Source organism: Sylvia atricapilla, chromosome 1, assembly GCF_009819655.1.
Source record: "Sylvia atricapilla isolate bSylAtr1 chromosome 1, bSylAtr1.pri, whole genome shotgun sequence".
Taxonomy (NCBI): domain Eukaryota; kingdom Metazoa; phylum Chordata; class Aves; order Passeriformes; family Sylviidae; genus Sylvia; species Sylvia atricapilla.
The window spans coordinates 44,654,408-44,670,194 of NC_089140.1; the positions used below are offsets into that span (position 1 = coordinate 44,654,408).

The 15,787-nt window shown below is 39.6% G+C and overlaps 1 protein-coding gene across 6 annotated transcripts in view; it reads left to right on the plus strand.

The window, feature by feature from the left end:
* MYRIP (myosin VIIA and Rab interacting protein) overlaps positions 1-15,787 on the plus strand; it is a 208,773-nt gene that overhangs the window by 146,443 nt on the left and 46,543 nt on the right. For 4 of the 6 annotated variants that reach the window (XM_066321254.1, XM_066321216.1, XM_066321246.1 and 1 more), the window contains exons 4-8: positions 9,064-9,200; positions 10,871-10,954; positions 11,579-11,676; positions 12,001-12,081; positions 13,659-13,808. In XM_066321254.1, coding sequence (XP_066177351.1) covers positions 9,064-9,200; positions 10,871-10,954; positions 11,579-11,676; positions 12,001-12,081; positions 13,659-13,808 — 550 coding nt within the window. The remainder of the gene's footprint in view (positions 1-9,063; positions 9,201-10,870; positions 10,955-11,578; positions 11,677-12,000; positions 12,082-13,658; positions 13,809-15,787) is intronic. The other 2 variants (XM_066321222.1, XM_066321238.1) reach the window with 1 other exon arrangement.

Here is a 15,787-nt window from a genome sequence, read left to right on the forward strand (position 1 = left end):
TTTTGGCCACTGAATGACCTAATGTGGCTGCAGTAACATCTGGGGATTATTACACGCCAACCCAGAAGTGAAAGTAGGAGTCAAATGAAGAGAACTGGGCTTTTTGTGCAAGTGGAGTTGGTAGTGTTATGGATATGATCATAAGGCTTCTTGTGAAGGACAGGCTTCATGGTTCTCTTATGTGACAGAGTTATTTGCTGATCAGTAACAAGGTGTAACAGCTAAATGCCAGATAGAGACACTTTAAACCTCATTTAAGAAAGTGTCATCCATGTAATTATCAATTTAAAGAAAAGGTGGATTGAAAATAGTCTTCGCTTAGTTTGATCAGCTCTTTCTTTCTAAAGAAGTCTCAGCACAAATCTCAGCAAGACTTTGAGGGACGTGTGGCACACAGCATTGTGTAGCCCAGATTCAGGATCGGTGTGGTATATCTCAGTGTGGGATGTCATCCACTGGGGCTGTGCTGTGCAGAGTCACATCCTCACAGTTATATTTGGCTTTCATGAAAGAGCGCTGCTATGGCCTCAGATTATCCATTCTAGATCTGTGTTTAAAGAACAATACAGACCACTTGGGTATTTTCTTACTCATCCCAGGGGAAGAAACAGTGGGAATGATTAGATGACTAGAAAACACAATCTGGGATGAAACAGGATTCGTTAGCCTTTAAAAAAAAAATTTAAAAAAAAGAGCAAATGTCTTATACTGTCTTGTTTAAATAGAAACAAGGAAGGTTCGGCTTAAATGTTACGAAAACCTTTTAACATTAGGATGGGAAAACATCGGTGGATGGCTGGGGAGCCCTGCAGCATCAGCAGTCTGAACAGGCTGCCTGTATATCTGCTGAGAGTGACAGGGGTATAGCTCATAATGTTTGGGGGCAGGGGGAACACCAGTTTCTTTCATGGCTTAGGGCTCTGCCAGAGTGGCTTGAAAGCAGCAGTAACTTGTATTGCAAGCTCCCCTGCAATGCAGCCTTTTGAACTTTACAGTTCACAAGTCAGCTCTAAACAAATAAATATCAGTTAACTGAGGCTCACTTTACAAGGCAAAAATGGGGAAAAAACATTCACTAATGACTGTAAGACATGACAAACATCCTTATAAGCATGTTGTTATGGCAAAATTTTATTAGCTCTTGCTGAGATAATGTCAGGAGCTGTATTGGATGTGGCCTCTTACATCTTTTACTGCTGGTAGATGCCTGAAGAGAGGTCCTGCCCCTTCTTAGGTCGCTGCTTTAACTGCTGTTAATGCTCCACAATCATGTTGTCACCCCTGGAGTTTATAGTCAGCTAAATTACAGTGAAGCGCTGGGTTTGAAAACTCTTGTTTTTAAAAATTGACTTTATTAACTGCTGCAAAATCTGTATTTCACTTGGGTTACCCTAAAACAAAACATGCTTTCTGTGAGCAGCAAGTCATGTTAATATGTCAAATATACATTTATTTGTGAGCCAGGACATCCTGACCTACAGCCTCACAGGGAAAATACAGGGCAAAATAGCTCAGTTAAATGCTGACAGGTTCTACTCTTGTGTCTGTTTTCCTACTGGAGGAAAGACTAGCACAAAGATTACAAATATCAATCAATCTTTCTCTTTTTTTCTTTTATTTAATAAAACGTGGGCTTAGTCTGTGATTTTCTTAGAAGAGGGGCACTGTATCTTCTCCATTCTAGTTTTCAGAAAGGCTGTTAGAGGTACATGCTTGAGACCTGATTTTTACATACTGATTCCTGTCCAATAATTGAATGTTGTGTTTAAGGATCAGCAATCTCATGGTTTATTTTGACATAGATTAGATTACATCAGTCTACCACTGAGCATATGAGTCAAAAACCTATGGTAGAGAGAACTGCCTGTGAATGGAGAAAGGGTTTTTAGTGGATTTTGCATACCATATATTCAAGATATTTCTCCTTTTTTAGTGAGTTTTGAAATGTTACCCAGTAGAGAGAAATGTGATTCTACATGAAGTTTAATTCGTTTTGAAAGCAGGACATTACTTGCTGTTTTTCCTCAGCTGTTCTACAATGCTTGTATTTCCACTAAAGCTTTTTTCCCCAGTTTTGCATGCTGGTGTTAGACAGCTTTGCTGCAGCATTTCCTGTCAGGGCATGTATGGGGCATCCAGAAAATTAGGAGGTAGATGTTAAGGTGAAGAAAGGCAAAGCATCCCTATATGGCAAGTAGCTGCAGAGTCTGATTGTCAGAGAGCCTTGAGTGGGCCAGAAATATGCCTAGACTCAGGTGAAGTATAGTCAAATTTATGGAACATAAGCCCAACCGTTTGTGTCTTTTGAGGCTTTGTTGTAATGTCAAGCACAGAATCCTGAACTGACCAGTGCTGAGTGTGCTGAAGTCAATCTCTGCTTACTTGGACCTTTCCTGTCATCTCTTCCATGTCATTTCCAATGGCCAGACACAGAGTACAAGGCCAGGTGAGCCTTTTATTTCAGCTAGTATGACTTATTATCTTATGAACCAGTAATCACTTACTGTGGCCTGCTTCATAACAAGGAAGTGATTCCTGCACTTTGGCACATGTTGCTGTGAGCAATCCTTGTCATGTCCTTTTGGAAAGGCACTGAGACTTGATTTAAAGGGTCAGGGTAGTAGAGGTTTTAATACTTCCCTCAGTAACCAGCATTAGGTCAACTTGTTACAAGTTTGTCTTTCTTCCATTCATGAAGTATATGTAGGTTTTCTGTGTAAAACCTTCTCTGTTTTCCTTCTCCAAATTCTTGACTGCTGATTTCAAAGGTAAAGGAGACAGTAACCAAATTTGAGGGTTGCACATTCTGCTGTCTTTTGTAAGCAAACAAATCTTTGTTTTCTCTCTGCTGACCTTAATTTGTTATTTCTTGTATGTTGCTCCGTGTTGAAATTCAAAAACCCAAACTGGAGCAGCAAACTTCCCTGTCAATGGTTAGGAGGATGTGTTTTTTTTAAGGAAATGCCCTCTGTGGTACTGTCTTGTTGGTTGAGCTCACTGAATAATTAATCTATAATTCACTGGAGCCTGCAGTGCAGTTACTGGGCCAGGTTCACGTCTACTGCACAGGAAAGTCATGATTTCACTGTGAGGGACATAGACAATTGTTTTGTTCCACTTGTGAGAAAGACAGATGATGTTTTCAGTGGGATTGACAGTTTTCATTCTGGGCTAGATGCTTTGGCTCAAGAGAGTCTCCCCTCTGCTGTTACGTGGATTTTGCTGACTGCAGAGCAATGAATTAGTTGTGCCCTGCTGTGGCCTTTCCTGTGACACACCTGCATGGCTCAGTGTGCTGTGCTTTGACCTGTCACAGTGTAATCTGGGTGCAGCCCTCTGCTGTGGATAATTGGAGGAAGAAATTTTCTGGAACAGCACTTCTTGAGAGATAGGTGACCTGCAGAATGCCATCAAGAAGAAAATAAATTGCATTTCAACTTGAGACTTGGGAATTAATAATGGTCTGCTGGGATAAATGATTAGGAGTTGTTTTTTCTGTGTGAATAACTACCTTTCATAAGCACAGGATAAATGCAAAACAATCAGAGCAGTGCCCTCTTCAAACAACATGGGCTTGGCCAAAGTTCCTGTTCAGGGCTCCAGGATGCTGAACTTTCTCAATATATGTAGGTTTTTAAGTCTGATTTTTAGAGAACTGAGCTTTGGTAGGATATTCATGTGTGTAGTGGTTTTGTGATATAATGATTCATCCTGATGGGAATGAAGGTGAACCTGGAAGTAAGTTTGATTTCACTGAAACTGAAAGGAACTGAAAACCTTTAATTCAATGATTTATAAAAAGCAGTACGTTACGAGCTCTAAAGCATCAGGCCAAAGGAAAAAGCAAATATTGCTATTGGCAGAGTAACAATAGTTCAAGATGTTGAGTTTGAAGCAATTTTACTCCAAAACTAGTAAATTAGAAGTGACAGGTTAAATCTTAATTGTTTCTTTGGGCACCAGGTTGAGGCCACTTTGTGCTGGGAAATGGAAACAAAGGCCTTGAGCTTCGTATTGCGTGTGAGTCAGTACAGGGAGAGAGCCCATGGTGGAGGGGAGGCTGTGACAGGCATCGTGCCTGTCACGGCTTGGTCTGTGTTAGCTGGAGTTTCCCAACCAATGATGCATAGCATGCCACTAATGCAGCCAGAGGGAGATGGATGTGCAGCTCACCAGGAGGGGCCAAGGCTTCAAGGATGCCAGTCCTGCTGCAGCAGTCACCCATCTGTGGGGGAGCATCAGAGTTAAAGGCAGCAATGTTTAACTGCAGCATGGCTCTGTCTCCAGCCCAGATCTGGCTAGGCAGGTCTGCTCTGGGGGAGTCCTGTCCCCTGGTGTCCCAGCTCTGACAGAGCTCAATAGTCCACCTTCTCCTGGCTCCCACCCCCTCCATCACTTCACTCCTGGCTGAATCTCCAGGTAGTTCAATGAGCCCAGGGAATGCTTTCAAAGAGTGAAAACTAAACATTGATGTTGCTTTTCCACTGACAATTTGCATTTCTAATATTTCTTAAGTTTGATGTGATTATGCTGTGCTTTGAAGCCTCCCCACAGAGCAGCAGTTCTGACCTGTGCATAGTCCTGTATTTCAGAGATGGGCTTGATTGGCCTTTTAAATTTTCTTCATTTTAAAAAATTCACATCTGCAAAAGTAAAAACGTCCGAGAATTGTAAAGCAGCTCCATTCCTAAGTGAAACTAATCACTTGTTGAATGCAGATCTCGAGTGACCTGAGGCTGGATGTTGTAGCAGGTCATGGGCACAGCAGGAGAAACACAGCATGGCATTTGAGGGACTAGAATAGTTTGCTGGCCTGAGTGTTGGCACAAAACTATGGAAGATAACACAGCTATGAAAAGCTGAAAAAGGAGGCATCATTATCCAGTGAAAGTCAGTAGCACGGAAAATCCAAGTGATTGTGTGTTCACCCTGACAAATGATGTGTTTGTAAAATTTCAGGAAGCACCTCCTGACTTGCAGAAACTAGACTGCAGCTCATTAAGAGACTAGTTCATCTTGGGGGGGGGGAAACTTCCCTCAAAGTTGATAAAAAAATGAAGAAATGGAAAAAATGTTGTTATAAAACACTTCTTTGTAGCCCAGCTTGTATAATGAATAGAGATTAAGGTCATATGTGTTAAATTTGTACTACCTTTTAGAGAAAGGTTCTTGCAGAAGCTCCATATTGCCTTTAGACCAAGTAAAACCTCTCAACTTTTTAGAAGAAAAAATAATTTAAGTGGCAAATCAGTCACTAAAGAATCACCTGTGTTTTGAGGACTGTGTGAATGATGTCTTTCATGTGATTGTCTTCTGGTCATTACTAATAATGAGGGATGTGGTTCCTGTCCCTATTTCCCAACACAGCTGGTGTACTTTTTTCCTGAAGGAAGTGGTAGAACTTTACTCTTTGGGTACTTTAGGTGAGAAGTGTACTGAAAACAAGTTATAAAGATTTTAATCCTTTCTCATGGTGATTCTTGATTAAGACAAACACATTGTGGCACTAAAAAAAGGACAGGGGCTTTATAATACTTGTTCAGGTTTTGGTGTGAAATCAAGAGCATCTTCCTGGCTTTCACACTTTCTAGTAAGACAGAATTTTAAAATCACAGTATTGTCCTCTGTCAAAAGCATATCAAAATACAACTCAAATCCATGGCAATATTATATAACATAAATAATTCCCTTAGTGTTTAAAGCTATTTATCAATAAAGACATAACAGTCTTGGTTGCACAGAAAGAGCAAGAAATGGCTTCAGCCAGTCCTGCTTCTTTAAAATGCAGACAAGTGATATCCTTTAAGTGTGAACTTTTAATTCACAGAGAGAATTTGCATGCTTTCTGTTAAAACTAATAAGGGAAGTGTTTCATTCCAAGAATTTAAGGCTAGCACTGTCATAGTCTTTCATTATTCTGGACTCATGGACCGCTTTTGCAGAAAACAGCTTTAAAATATAGGTCAGCATTAAAGGATTTTGAAATGAGGTAAAAATGCTCTTATTTCTCTTTTGAGCGGGTCCTTTATTTTAGTATCTATAAGAGAAGTTCTCTCTTCTTCAAATCCTTTCTCCGTAGGAGGAATCAGCAGGGACATTGTGACTTATTTGAAAGTTAAGAGGCTGAAAAGCTTTAGAGGCAGGCATTGTAATCTGTTATAAAACATGTTCAGGAACTAGGCATAGATTTGGAGTGTTGGTAGCTCTCCAGCTCATAGGAGGGAAACATGAGATGATTAGATTACTCACAAAGTGTTAATCCTACAGCAACAAGGAAACCTAAGGAAAAAAAAATTAAAAAAAAAAATCCTTGTGTTTACACCAGATTAACTAGTACAAAGAGACAAGCATCTCCTTTCATGGTTGCTTTGAGATGTATAATCTCTATCCTTTTGAATCTTCCGAACTTCACATACGGAAAATGTTATCATTACAACTAAAAAACCTGTTTTAGTTGCAAAGCATTCTCACCTCATCAAGAAACTAGTGCTGTTAGCTTTCTACTTTTATACAAAAAGTATTGATCAAACCCAAAGAAACATAGTGACACAGGGAAAAAGATGAGGAAGCAAGCTTGCAATGAATCACATCTTTTGTTTTCCCAAGCTGCTAGGTCAGCATTCATAACTGGCTATCTTAACTCACACAGAGCATTCAAAGATAGGTGACTCTCTCTGTTTTTTATCTTGTCACTCTGTCTGAATATCAAGAACTGGGTCTACTTGTCTTCCAAGGTTACAAATTTTGAGCTAGTGCAGCTGAAGTTACTCGGTAAACATGCTGAGGGAGTTAGTAAGGGTCTAAAACAATGCATTTGGGGACTCCCAGTGCTGTGAGTCCTCTATTGGTGATGGTGCTGCAATACTTTTTTGTGGACAGCTTGGAGAAAGCTGAATTTACTGAGCAGAAAAGCATCCTTTCTGGTCAATACCTCCTGCTAAGCCAGTTCCAACCCAGTCATGCAGTTTTATCCTTCTTAGTTATTGCGACTCTGTGCTATTGATTGAAATCTTCCCTGGTCAGATTCTGTAGAAACTCAGGGGACAAAAGTGAATGAAATTCAGCAAGCAGAAGACACAGTATTCTGATGCAGTTTACATGAGACCAAGTGTTTCTTGCCCACAAAGAAGGCACGTTCTCAAAATGCCAAAGAATTGCAGGTTTGGGAGAGCAGTTTTCCTCCATTCTGATTCAACACTCTGGTAGCAGCAATGCTCTGGTCAATGGGTCAGGTCTTGGACAGGCATCATAGCAGATCTCTTGGTGGCAATATTATGGCAATTCAGAAATCCTATATTTCACAGGCAAATCAAGGCATCCTTCCCATTGCTTGTGCTTTGGACACTCATGTTTCATCAGTCATCTGTGCACCACATGTAAGGATTTTAAAAAAAAATTACTTTTGCCTTTGCCATGTGTTAGTGATATTTGTAGAATGGTGAATATTGGAACTAATCAGCCTTTTGGGAACTATAGTTAGGCTTGGGACATTACTGTGCAAATAGATATTAAAGGGCTAATATTCTTACAATATCCGTAAACATCTCTCCTGCATCTACTTGCTGAGGCAGAATGCAGAAAAAAATAGACTTCTCTTCCATTATGAGCTTTTTCTTCAGTTGTCCTCTGTAGAGCAGCTAATGTAACTTTAAGGGTTCACAGTTTGAATACGCTAGGCTTCATTGATTTTTATTTTTAATTTCCCACTGCTGGTGTTTGCTACTAAGCACTTTCTGGTGATGACAGATAAGTGGACTCTATCATGATGTTCTGCTTTTCATTAAGTGGATGTTCCTTTTTATCAGTATACTGAAATGTAGAAAGTCTGGATGCAGACTGAAAACACATCGCTGAAGCCCCAGGCTCAGCATGTTTGTTTGTTTGTTTGTTACTGAGTGTCTCCTGAGGTTTGGTGCTGAGTAAGAATTACATTTCCAGTCTGTTGGTAGGTGACAAAACAAAAATTGTGCATTGTCACTTGGCTTACACTTTACAAAGAAAAGTCCAGAGTCTCTGAAGGAAAATTCGAAGGTGACAGTGGGACTGTCATTTTATATTGTTTTTCACATGTGGCCCTGGGTTTAAAACATGGAGTTAAATCATCTAAATATGTTGAAGACTGGAAATGCTGAGAGTCTGGCCCTCCTGGTGGTGACATAATTTCTTTAGGGGTTCATATATTGACACTGGGCACTGACCTTTGTTCAAATAGCCTTTTGTTCAAATAAAAGTTGTTCAAATAGCCTTTTGTTCAAATACACCTGCTGTTAAGAATAAATCAGCTTTAATTTATAGCTGGACCCGTAGGATACCCCCAATGACACCCTCAACAGGTAGGAAACATTCAGGTCTATGGTGGGTTACCCTGTGGTCACCTGAGGTTGTTTTTGCCTGGGAATATGGCACAGGTTCTCTCCATGCACTGCTGAAGGAACAGGTGAAGCGAGTTGCCACATGCCACGCTCAAAAGAATACAGAGTTTGCCAGTATCTCATGGCTTCATAAAGTGTCTGAGCTCTGGGGACAAGTCTGTTAAGATGAATTACTGTTGTCAGTGATGCTTCCTGTGGAAAGTGAGAAAGCAAACTGCAGTTCATTCTGCTTCGAGATCCTTTATTAGGCTTTGTCTACTCTTGTTTTCCCCAGATAAAAGCAGTGATGTATTTTTATGTAGATGTGGAGGTTTGTGGCACACTGATGGGCTCATGTTCTTATATTATCTATAAATCTGTGTAAATGAAAGCTATTTTTAAGCCCTGTGCTGTTCTAAGGCTTTCTTGTATTTTTTAAGAGACTGTAGCATGAACATTATAATGTGTAAAAGGAGAGACCACCTCTCTATCATCTGATAGTACTAAAACCAAATAAACCCTTAAGCAATGTGAAGAACTTACTTAGGGCTTAACCTCTTGGGTTTTTTCTTTCCTTAGTATACCAGACACTTGCAAAGTACAAACAAAAAAGTATTCATTAATTAATAGATTTGTTATCTGAGGCCTAAAATATTTTTTTCTCACATTTATTCATTGTAGAATCATTCCAAATATGTGGTTTATGTTTTAGACTCCTAAGGACCCAGTCTCTGGATTGGTATTACAATAATGTCAAAAGCCGCTTTAAGTGTTTTGGAAGTGCCAAGGTCCTGAAGAACTTGTACAAGAAGCATAGACTGGAGAGTGGACTTTGCCCTGATGCAATAGGTAAGAACAGCATGTTGATTTCTTATAAGGTTTATTCTTACCTACTTTAACACAGAAGCTGAGACAATGGAAATTCTGAGATTATTTCAGTAGTATTTTTAATGCAATTTTCTTGTTTGTGAAAGAAATAGCTCAGTGGATAGAGAAAAGGATAAAGTGTCTAGAGAGCTGTTTAAGAATTCAAACAGTGTTTGTTCTTAATTATAGCACTGATACAGAAAAACTGTCTATAAAGTAAATTGCAATTTGTATTCTAGCTTGTGTCTCCAAATTTATCACATTTCTGAGTAGTCAAAGAATGAGAAAATAATTTTGCATTCAACATTTGACCATAGGCATATTTCTGTGGTGTTTGAAGCAAAATTTGATTAACATGAGATACATTCAGTTGACCAAAACTGACATTTCCTTACTTAGATTTTGCATACTTATGGATCTGAAACTGGCCACGGTTTTGGTTTTGTATCAGTGTTTGTAAATAGGCAAAAGATACTGATAAAGTGTTGGCATCAACCTTTTAAGTGAAGCACAATTCACCCCTAACTATGCTTTGCTAATGCCCCACCTCATAAGAAGAGTGATTGGAGTCAGAAAATGGGTTTGAAAAAGCGGAGCTTGGTGTCGTACTGATAACTTCAGCAAATTTCTTAGACCAGCACTAGCTGAATGTTTGACATTTCACTAGATTTATTGGACCAGATAATTTACTCTTGTAATTATTTCAAAATTTGGACTTTAGTCTTTACTTTGTCTTTTTCTGAAAATATACAGGTTGGTAAGTAAACTCTGTAGTGCTGAGTAGAAATTTTAGGTGAAATTTATTATTTATTCTTTTCATTTATTATGAAAATTGACATAAAAGCTTCTAGGGAGAAGCCACCTATTTACTAAATTGTGATGTATTAGTGTTTTTCCTTTTTGGGTATCAAATTCCTATTTCATGAGAAGATTCCTTAACAACTGAAAACAAATACATGTGAGGACAAGCAAATCTTGTTTCAGTTAGGGCAGAAGTAGGACAATGGAAGTAAAAACTGTGGCCAGGGATGCTTCCAAACTTTTATATGACCTGCTGCCTTTTTTTAAGCATAGTCTCAGTGAATGAGTGCTCGAATGGAAGTGTGAACGATGCAATGATGAGTTGCAGTGGCGTGTGCCCCTCTCGAGTAGACCTTTCTAAGCAAAGCCTTTGAGTCTAAATGTCATTGCTAACTTTCTTCTGCTGTCCCTGTGACTGCTAGGTAAACCTTTTGTTCCCTTTGAAGATAAATACTAGTATAGGTGTCTGGGTTTTGCTTTATTTATACAGCATTGCCCTTTAAAATGTAGCATCTATTTCTACCCCAAATGTCATAGTAAAGTCAAATTCCCTGTACTTAACTTCTGCCATGTAAGTTTTATGCCTAGTAGCTTCTTCATCTCTTTTTTACTGTAAGTAGTAGTTTTTTTCCTTTTGAAACAAATGAGAAGTTTATGATATAAAAGCAGTCGTGTTTTGTAAAAAAGCTGCTGTCATGATTTATCCAACAGCAACAGCTAGTAGGAATTTTCCAGTTATCCCTCATTGTGTACAGTGCCACCATATCTTGAGTGAATATTCTAATTTAGTAATGCCACTGTTGTTAATGGGTACTTCTTATAGTAACACATGATTCTGTCTCTCTTTTTAGCAGAAGGAAGTTTGTATGAAGGAAGCTTTGAGAATGAAGGAAGCATTTGTGGCAGTGACTCTACCTTCTACCAACAGACAGAAGGTATGCTGCTAAAATCTCATTTGATTAAAAAACAGTCCTTACACTTTGAATTACTGGACAAGTAGCTTAGAGTGCTGGTAAGTCTTGTCCACAGATCCAACAATATTTTGACTGAACCATTCAGCAAGACACTCAGGATCTTTTGCATATCATGCTGGGACATCTTGCTTCAGCATTACACCTATTACATGCCTTTTCTGGTGTGATTTTCTTAATGTTCAGGTTTTTTTACTTCCCCTCGCCATTTCCTTTTCTATGCTAGTATGTTTTTTTTCATTCTCTTTCTTAAATTTTGTTGTTCCTGCTTATAGGAACTTCAAATTTTTTCTTTCAATTATTTCCTCCGAACTGTTTTGCTACAGTCTAAAATAAGCAACATAAAACACCATGTTTTATTGTATCTAAGATTTACACTTAAGCAGAAACTTAGAGATTGCAACAAATTTCTCTGTCTTAAGGGTTTTTTATTTATTTTACTGTGCATATTTATGGATTGAGGAAATAACTTCATGAACAATTTAAGATTTGAATATGTGTCGGGAATATGAGTCTGAATTTTGGAGCTCGTTATGCAAAATGTGCATATATAAAGAACATGGTGGTTTTATCTTATTCTTCATCTAGGACACAGCATGATGGATACCCTTGCTGTGGCCTTACGTGTTGCAGAGGAAGCAGTGGAAGAAGCTATTTCTAAGGCAGAGACCTACAGTGACAGCCTGGTAAAACTTTCAAAAAAAATTAATTAAAGTAGGATAATCGTGTTTCTTTTAATTTGCATAGTGGAACAAGCCAAGTAGGTATAAACAAAAACATGATGAAGTAGTGGACTGTCTCATGATATACCTAAAGAGTTGGGCATGGGTTTTATGAACCGGTGTCCAAGATACACATTGCATTTCAGAAGGTGACATGCACTTTAAGTGCCTATAATTTCTTCCCACAGTGCCAATAGGGCATGTTAGCCATTTCCCAATCTATACATTTTCTGTGAGAAGGCTGTTTTTATATGATTTTAGCAAATACAGTTATCCATTTTCATGCAGGACAAGCAGAATGAAGCTTGTTACTTGCAGGAGCACAAGGAGGATCTCATAGAAGAGCTGGCCACAACCATTGTGCAGAAGGTATGCTATGCGTTTTCCCCCCCTAAGTTTAATAGCCGAAACACAATATTTTCAAGCTCAGACACTGCTAACGACAAAAAGGATAACACCAACATAGAAAGTAAAGTAAGTGAACTACAACAGTGTAGGCTTCATGGGCTATGTCTGGCAACTCAGTTTATAAGTAAGATCAATCTCATGCCTAACATGATGTCCTACATGTTCAGAGCTGAGAGGTACCACTCCCTGAGGTTTGTGATGCCCTTTCTTGGAAGGGAAGGTCTTTGCTTGATGGAATTTTACATCTGTATTTCATTTTCCCGCAGACACAAAGTTTTCTAATGTCAAAAGGTATGGCCCTCGACCATATACATCACCTCCCAAAAGATAAAGTTGGCCAGTGTAAAGAAGTATCACTTCTGATCATACCCTCTACTGAACCCTGCATCTGTAACATGTTTGAAGAAAACAATGCCAATCATTAACACAATTCTCTTAATGATGCTGTGACAGAGACACTCAAAAAAATCACAGAACCCTTGGTGTGTGAATTCTGTAGCTTTTTATGTAAAGCTCATTCTTCTCCCTGCAAACCTCATGGCTGGCAGAAAGTAGAGGGTTAGTGGGAAAAATCACCTCTTGATTATGTCTGGACAATTTGGAGTAAGGCCAGATGAGCTTGAACAGAGCACTGTGATGGTCCTGTGGTCAGTAGAGTAACCACTGTGCTGAGTTAGTCTCCTGAAATAAGCTAGATGCCACATCTTTGTATAGGCTGTGGCATTTAACAGTGTATGGCTCACACACCAGAAGAGGAACATGTTTGTTATAAGGCTTTCAAGAAAAAGCCAGAAGAGCAGCAGCTCACTGGAAAAAAATCTGCCTTCCTTTTTAATAGCGTTGTTAGACTATCAAATAAGTCTGTTTATTGGGTCTTTCATAGTCCAGAGCCTCTCTCAGTCAAGAGAAGGCTCTGAAGCACCTGAATTGCTACTGCTTTTGTCAAGAGCTGCCTAACAAGATCTTTGATGCTATAGAAAAATGTTCTGTAGGTATTTTATATTTGAATTGTGGAAACAAAGTGTAGCAGGATATAATCTGTCAGTGTAGGGAGACATGAGCACTCTCTCTCTCAAGATGGTGTAGATTTTCAAAAATAAAAATAGTGTCTAGAGACCTTAGACCTCATTGTTCTCACTAGAATGTGTCTGCTTGTCATTGGGAGCCTTTGAAATTCCCCTTGTCTCTAGTATTTTATGTTTCTTGGCAAAAAGTCTTGTCTGAGAAAATACTTTGACACTTAGATGCTGCTGAAGTGTTACTGTAGCAACAGGTTTCTATGCTTATGTAATTCACCTCTGGTATTCCTACAGGCAGTGTTATATATTGCATCAATGCTTATGTGCTTGCAAGCAGTAGGACTTCCGATGAGAAGTAATTGCATGAGCTGGAGCCAGAGCAAAGGGAAAATCAGATATTTTTCCTGAGGAGCTTGCCTTGAGACAGGGTTCATCTAGATGTTCTCCATGTGGCTCAGACAGTATTTCCCGAGCAGCATTTTTCTGTCCGCTCCCGCCCGTCTCTCCCCTGCCCTGCAGATTATAAAGAAGCAGAAGAGCAAACCTGAGCAGGCCGAGGCCGCCCTGGACTGGGCGCCGTCGCGGAGCAGTGGCCTGGCGTCCGGAGCCGTCTCCGACCAGAGCATGCTGACCTTCCCGGGGAGCCGCAGGGGCTCCTACACCCTGTGGGTGAGTGGCACGGCACGGCTGGCCAGGTTTGCTGGGGCACAAATCCACAACATCGCCGTCATGGATAAGTATACTTACTGCCCGGAATGGCACATGGAGACTTGCAGAGAACAAGCCTTAATTCTGTCTTTAATTCCATGTCTGAACAAACTGTCACTCAGTTTCATGTTTTCCTAACATCTCACGGACCATGGAGGTACATCACCAACATTGTGTTGTTTTGGTGACTGTGTTGGGGAGGACTAAGTTTGTGATACAAGCAGTCTCACTGCTTGATTTGAATGCTAGCAGGACTCAATGCCTCAGTGTTTATTCCTCACAACAGTGTTTCTGCTCACTTAACCTTTATGTAGGTCTTTGGCGAGTGTTAGATTTCCTTTTGGATAAAGTTAGGTTTCTGTAATGTTTCTTTTTCTCTTTAGCCATCTTACAGAAAACAGCCACCACCAGCAACAAAAATGTAAACTCAGCTGCAGAGCACCCTTTATGTCTGCTTATTTCTCAGCACATCTTTGTCTCCTGCTATAAAGCTAAAGAAAATCTGGCAAGCTGCATTAGTAACAGTTTTAGAAGAGCAGCAAGTAAAAAGAAGTGAAAATAAGCTGTCGGCTTGGACAAGCACTTTGACAATCAGAGGGAAGACAGTGACCGATGAGTTAGTTCCAGTGCGTTTTGACACTGTGGTTTAAGCTGCTGCTCCCAAGTGTCTTGCTACTGTTCCAGTAACCACCTCTCCCCCACCAAGCAGAACCACCAGAACTGAACGTGGGCTATGTCCTAGTTCCCGGCTAAGTTTGCTCACTTACACTCCCAGTGAGAACAGATTTATACCAGAATATTGACTGTGGGCCAGAGTTGCTGAGATACAGATTCATATCCTTGTCTTCTACATATTTGCAAAATGAATGGATATTGCCTGTAATGCACCACTATTAATAAGTTAGGGTGAGCATGATTTAAGTGCTTTGCTCTGTTGCTCCTAGGCAAGTTGTGTGTGGAATATAAAAGCCAGGAAGAGAGTTAATTTTGTGTCTGACTCAAACAAGTTTTCTTTCTAAAGTTTAAGGACAGGGCTCAGAGAAATATGCTGTTCAAATCCTCAGTCATTATACCAGAAGCCTGTTCAGCATTTGGAGACTTAACTTTGAACTCAACACATTTTGAAATTCTCTTTAGAAGTAGCAGTTTAGTCCTGATTTTTTTGCCAGAGGGAGGCTCATTGGCTTGAGTAATAGCAGAATTTGTGAAAAACACTGGAGAAGCAGAAATGTCACACTAATGTGCAAACAACTTCAAAACCTCTGTAGCCATCAGTTAGTACTAGAGATCCAGATGTGTACAGTATTTTATAAGGACACTCTACCTCTGTACAGGGTCTTTTGCCACATTTTTCACCATTTGTTTCAACTGTCTTCCCACAGTGCTTTAAGGAACACGAATGAATTTGGCCATCTGCTGTGACTTGTTTCATCTCTCCCATAAATTTAGTTTCTGCCTTTTGCTTTGCTAGGATTGTGTTATCTTATTTTTTTTCTCCTTTGAAATGTGTAAATGTTATTTTTTGCTTTGTTCTGAGTAGAGGAGAATTTTACTAATATGACCAGGCACCCTTGTAAAGGAAGTATAGCTCCAGTGATTCCCATAGCAAAGATAGTTGCAGTTATGTTAGGCTGTTAGCACAATTAAAATCACAGAACCTGGGCCTGCTGGAAAGTCTACTGAAAGGCGCTTTGTGGGGAGAAAATGTAGAGCACATACAGCCTGCTTGATTTTCATCAACAGTGCTGAAAAAACTCAAACTCCTTTTTCTGAGATTGTTTTCCATTCCACTTTGTTTTCATTCAGCAGCAAATGAGACGCATGCTTTTGTCAGTAGATTTGCAGGACTAAACTACATCACTTTCTTTTCTGTATATCGTGTGAGAAAGTTATCTTTTCTGTCAAAAGAATTGCTTCTTTTTTTTTATTTCTGAAACAAA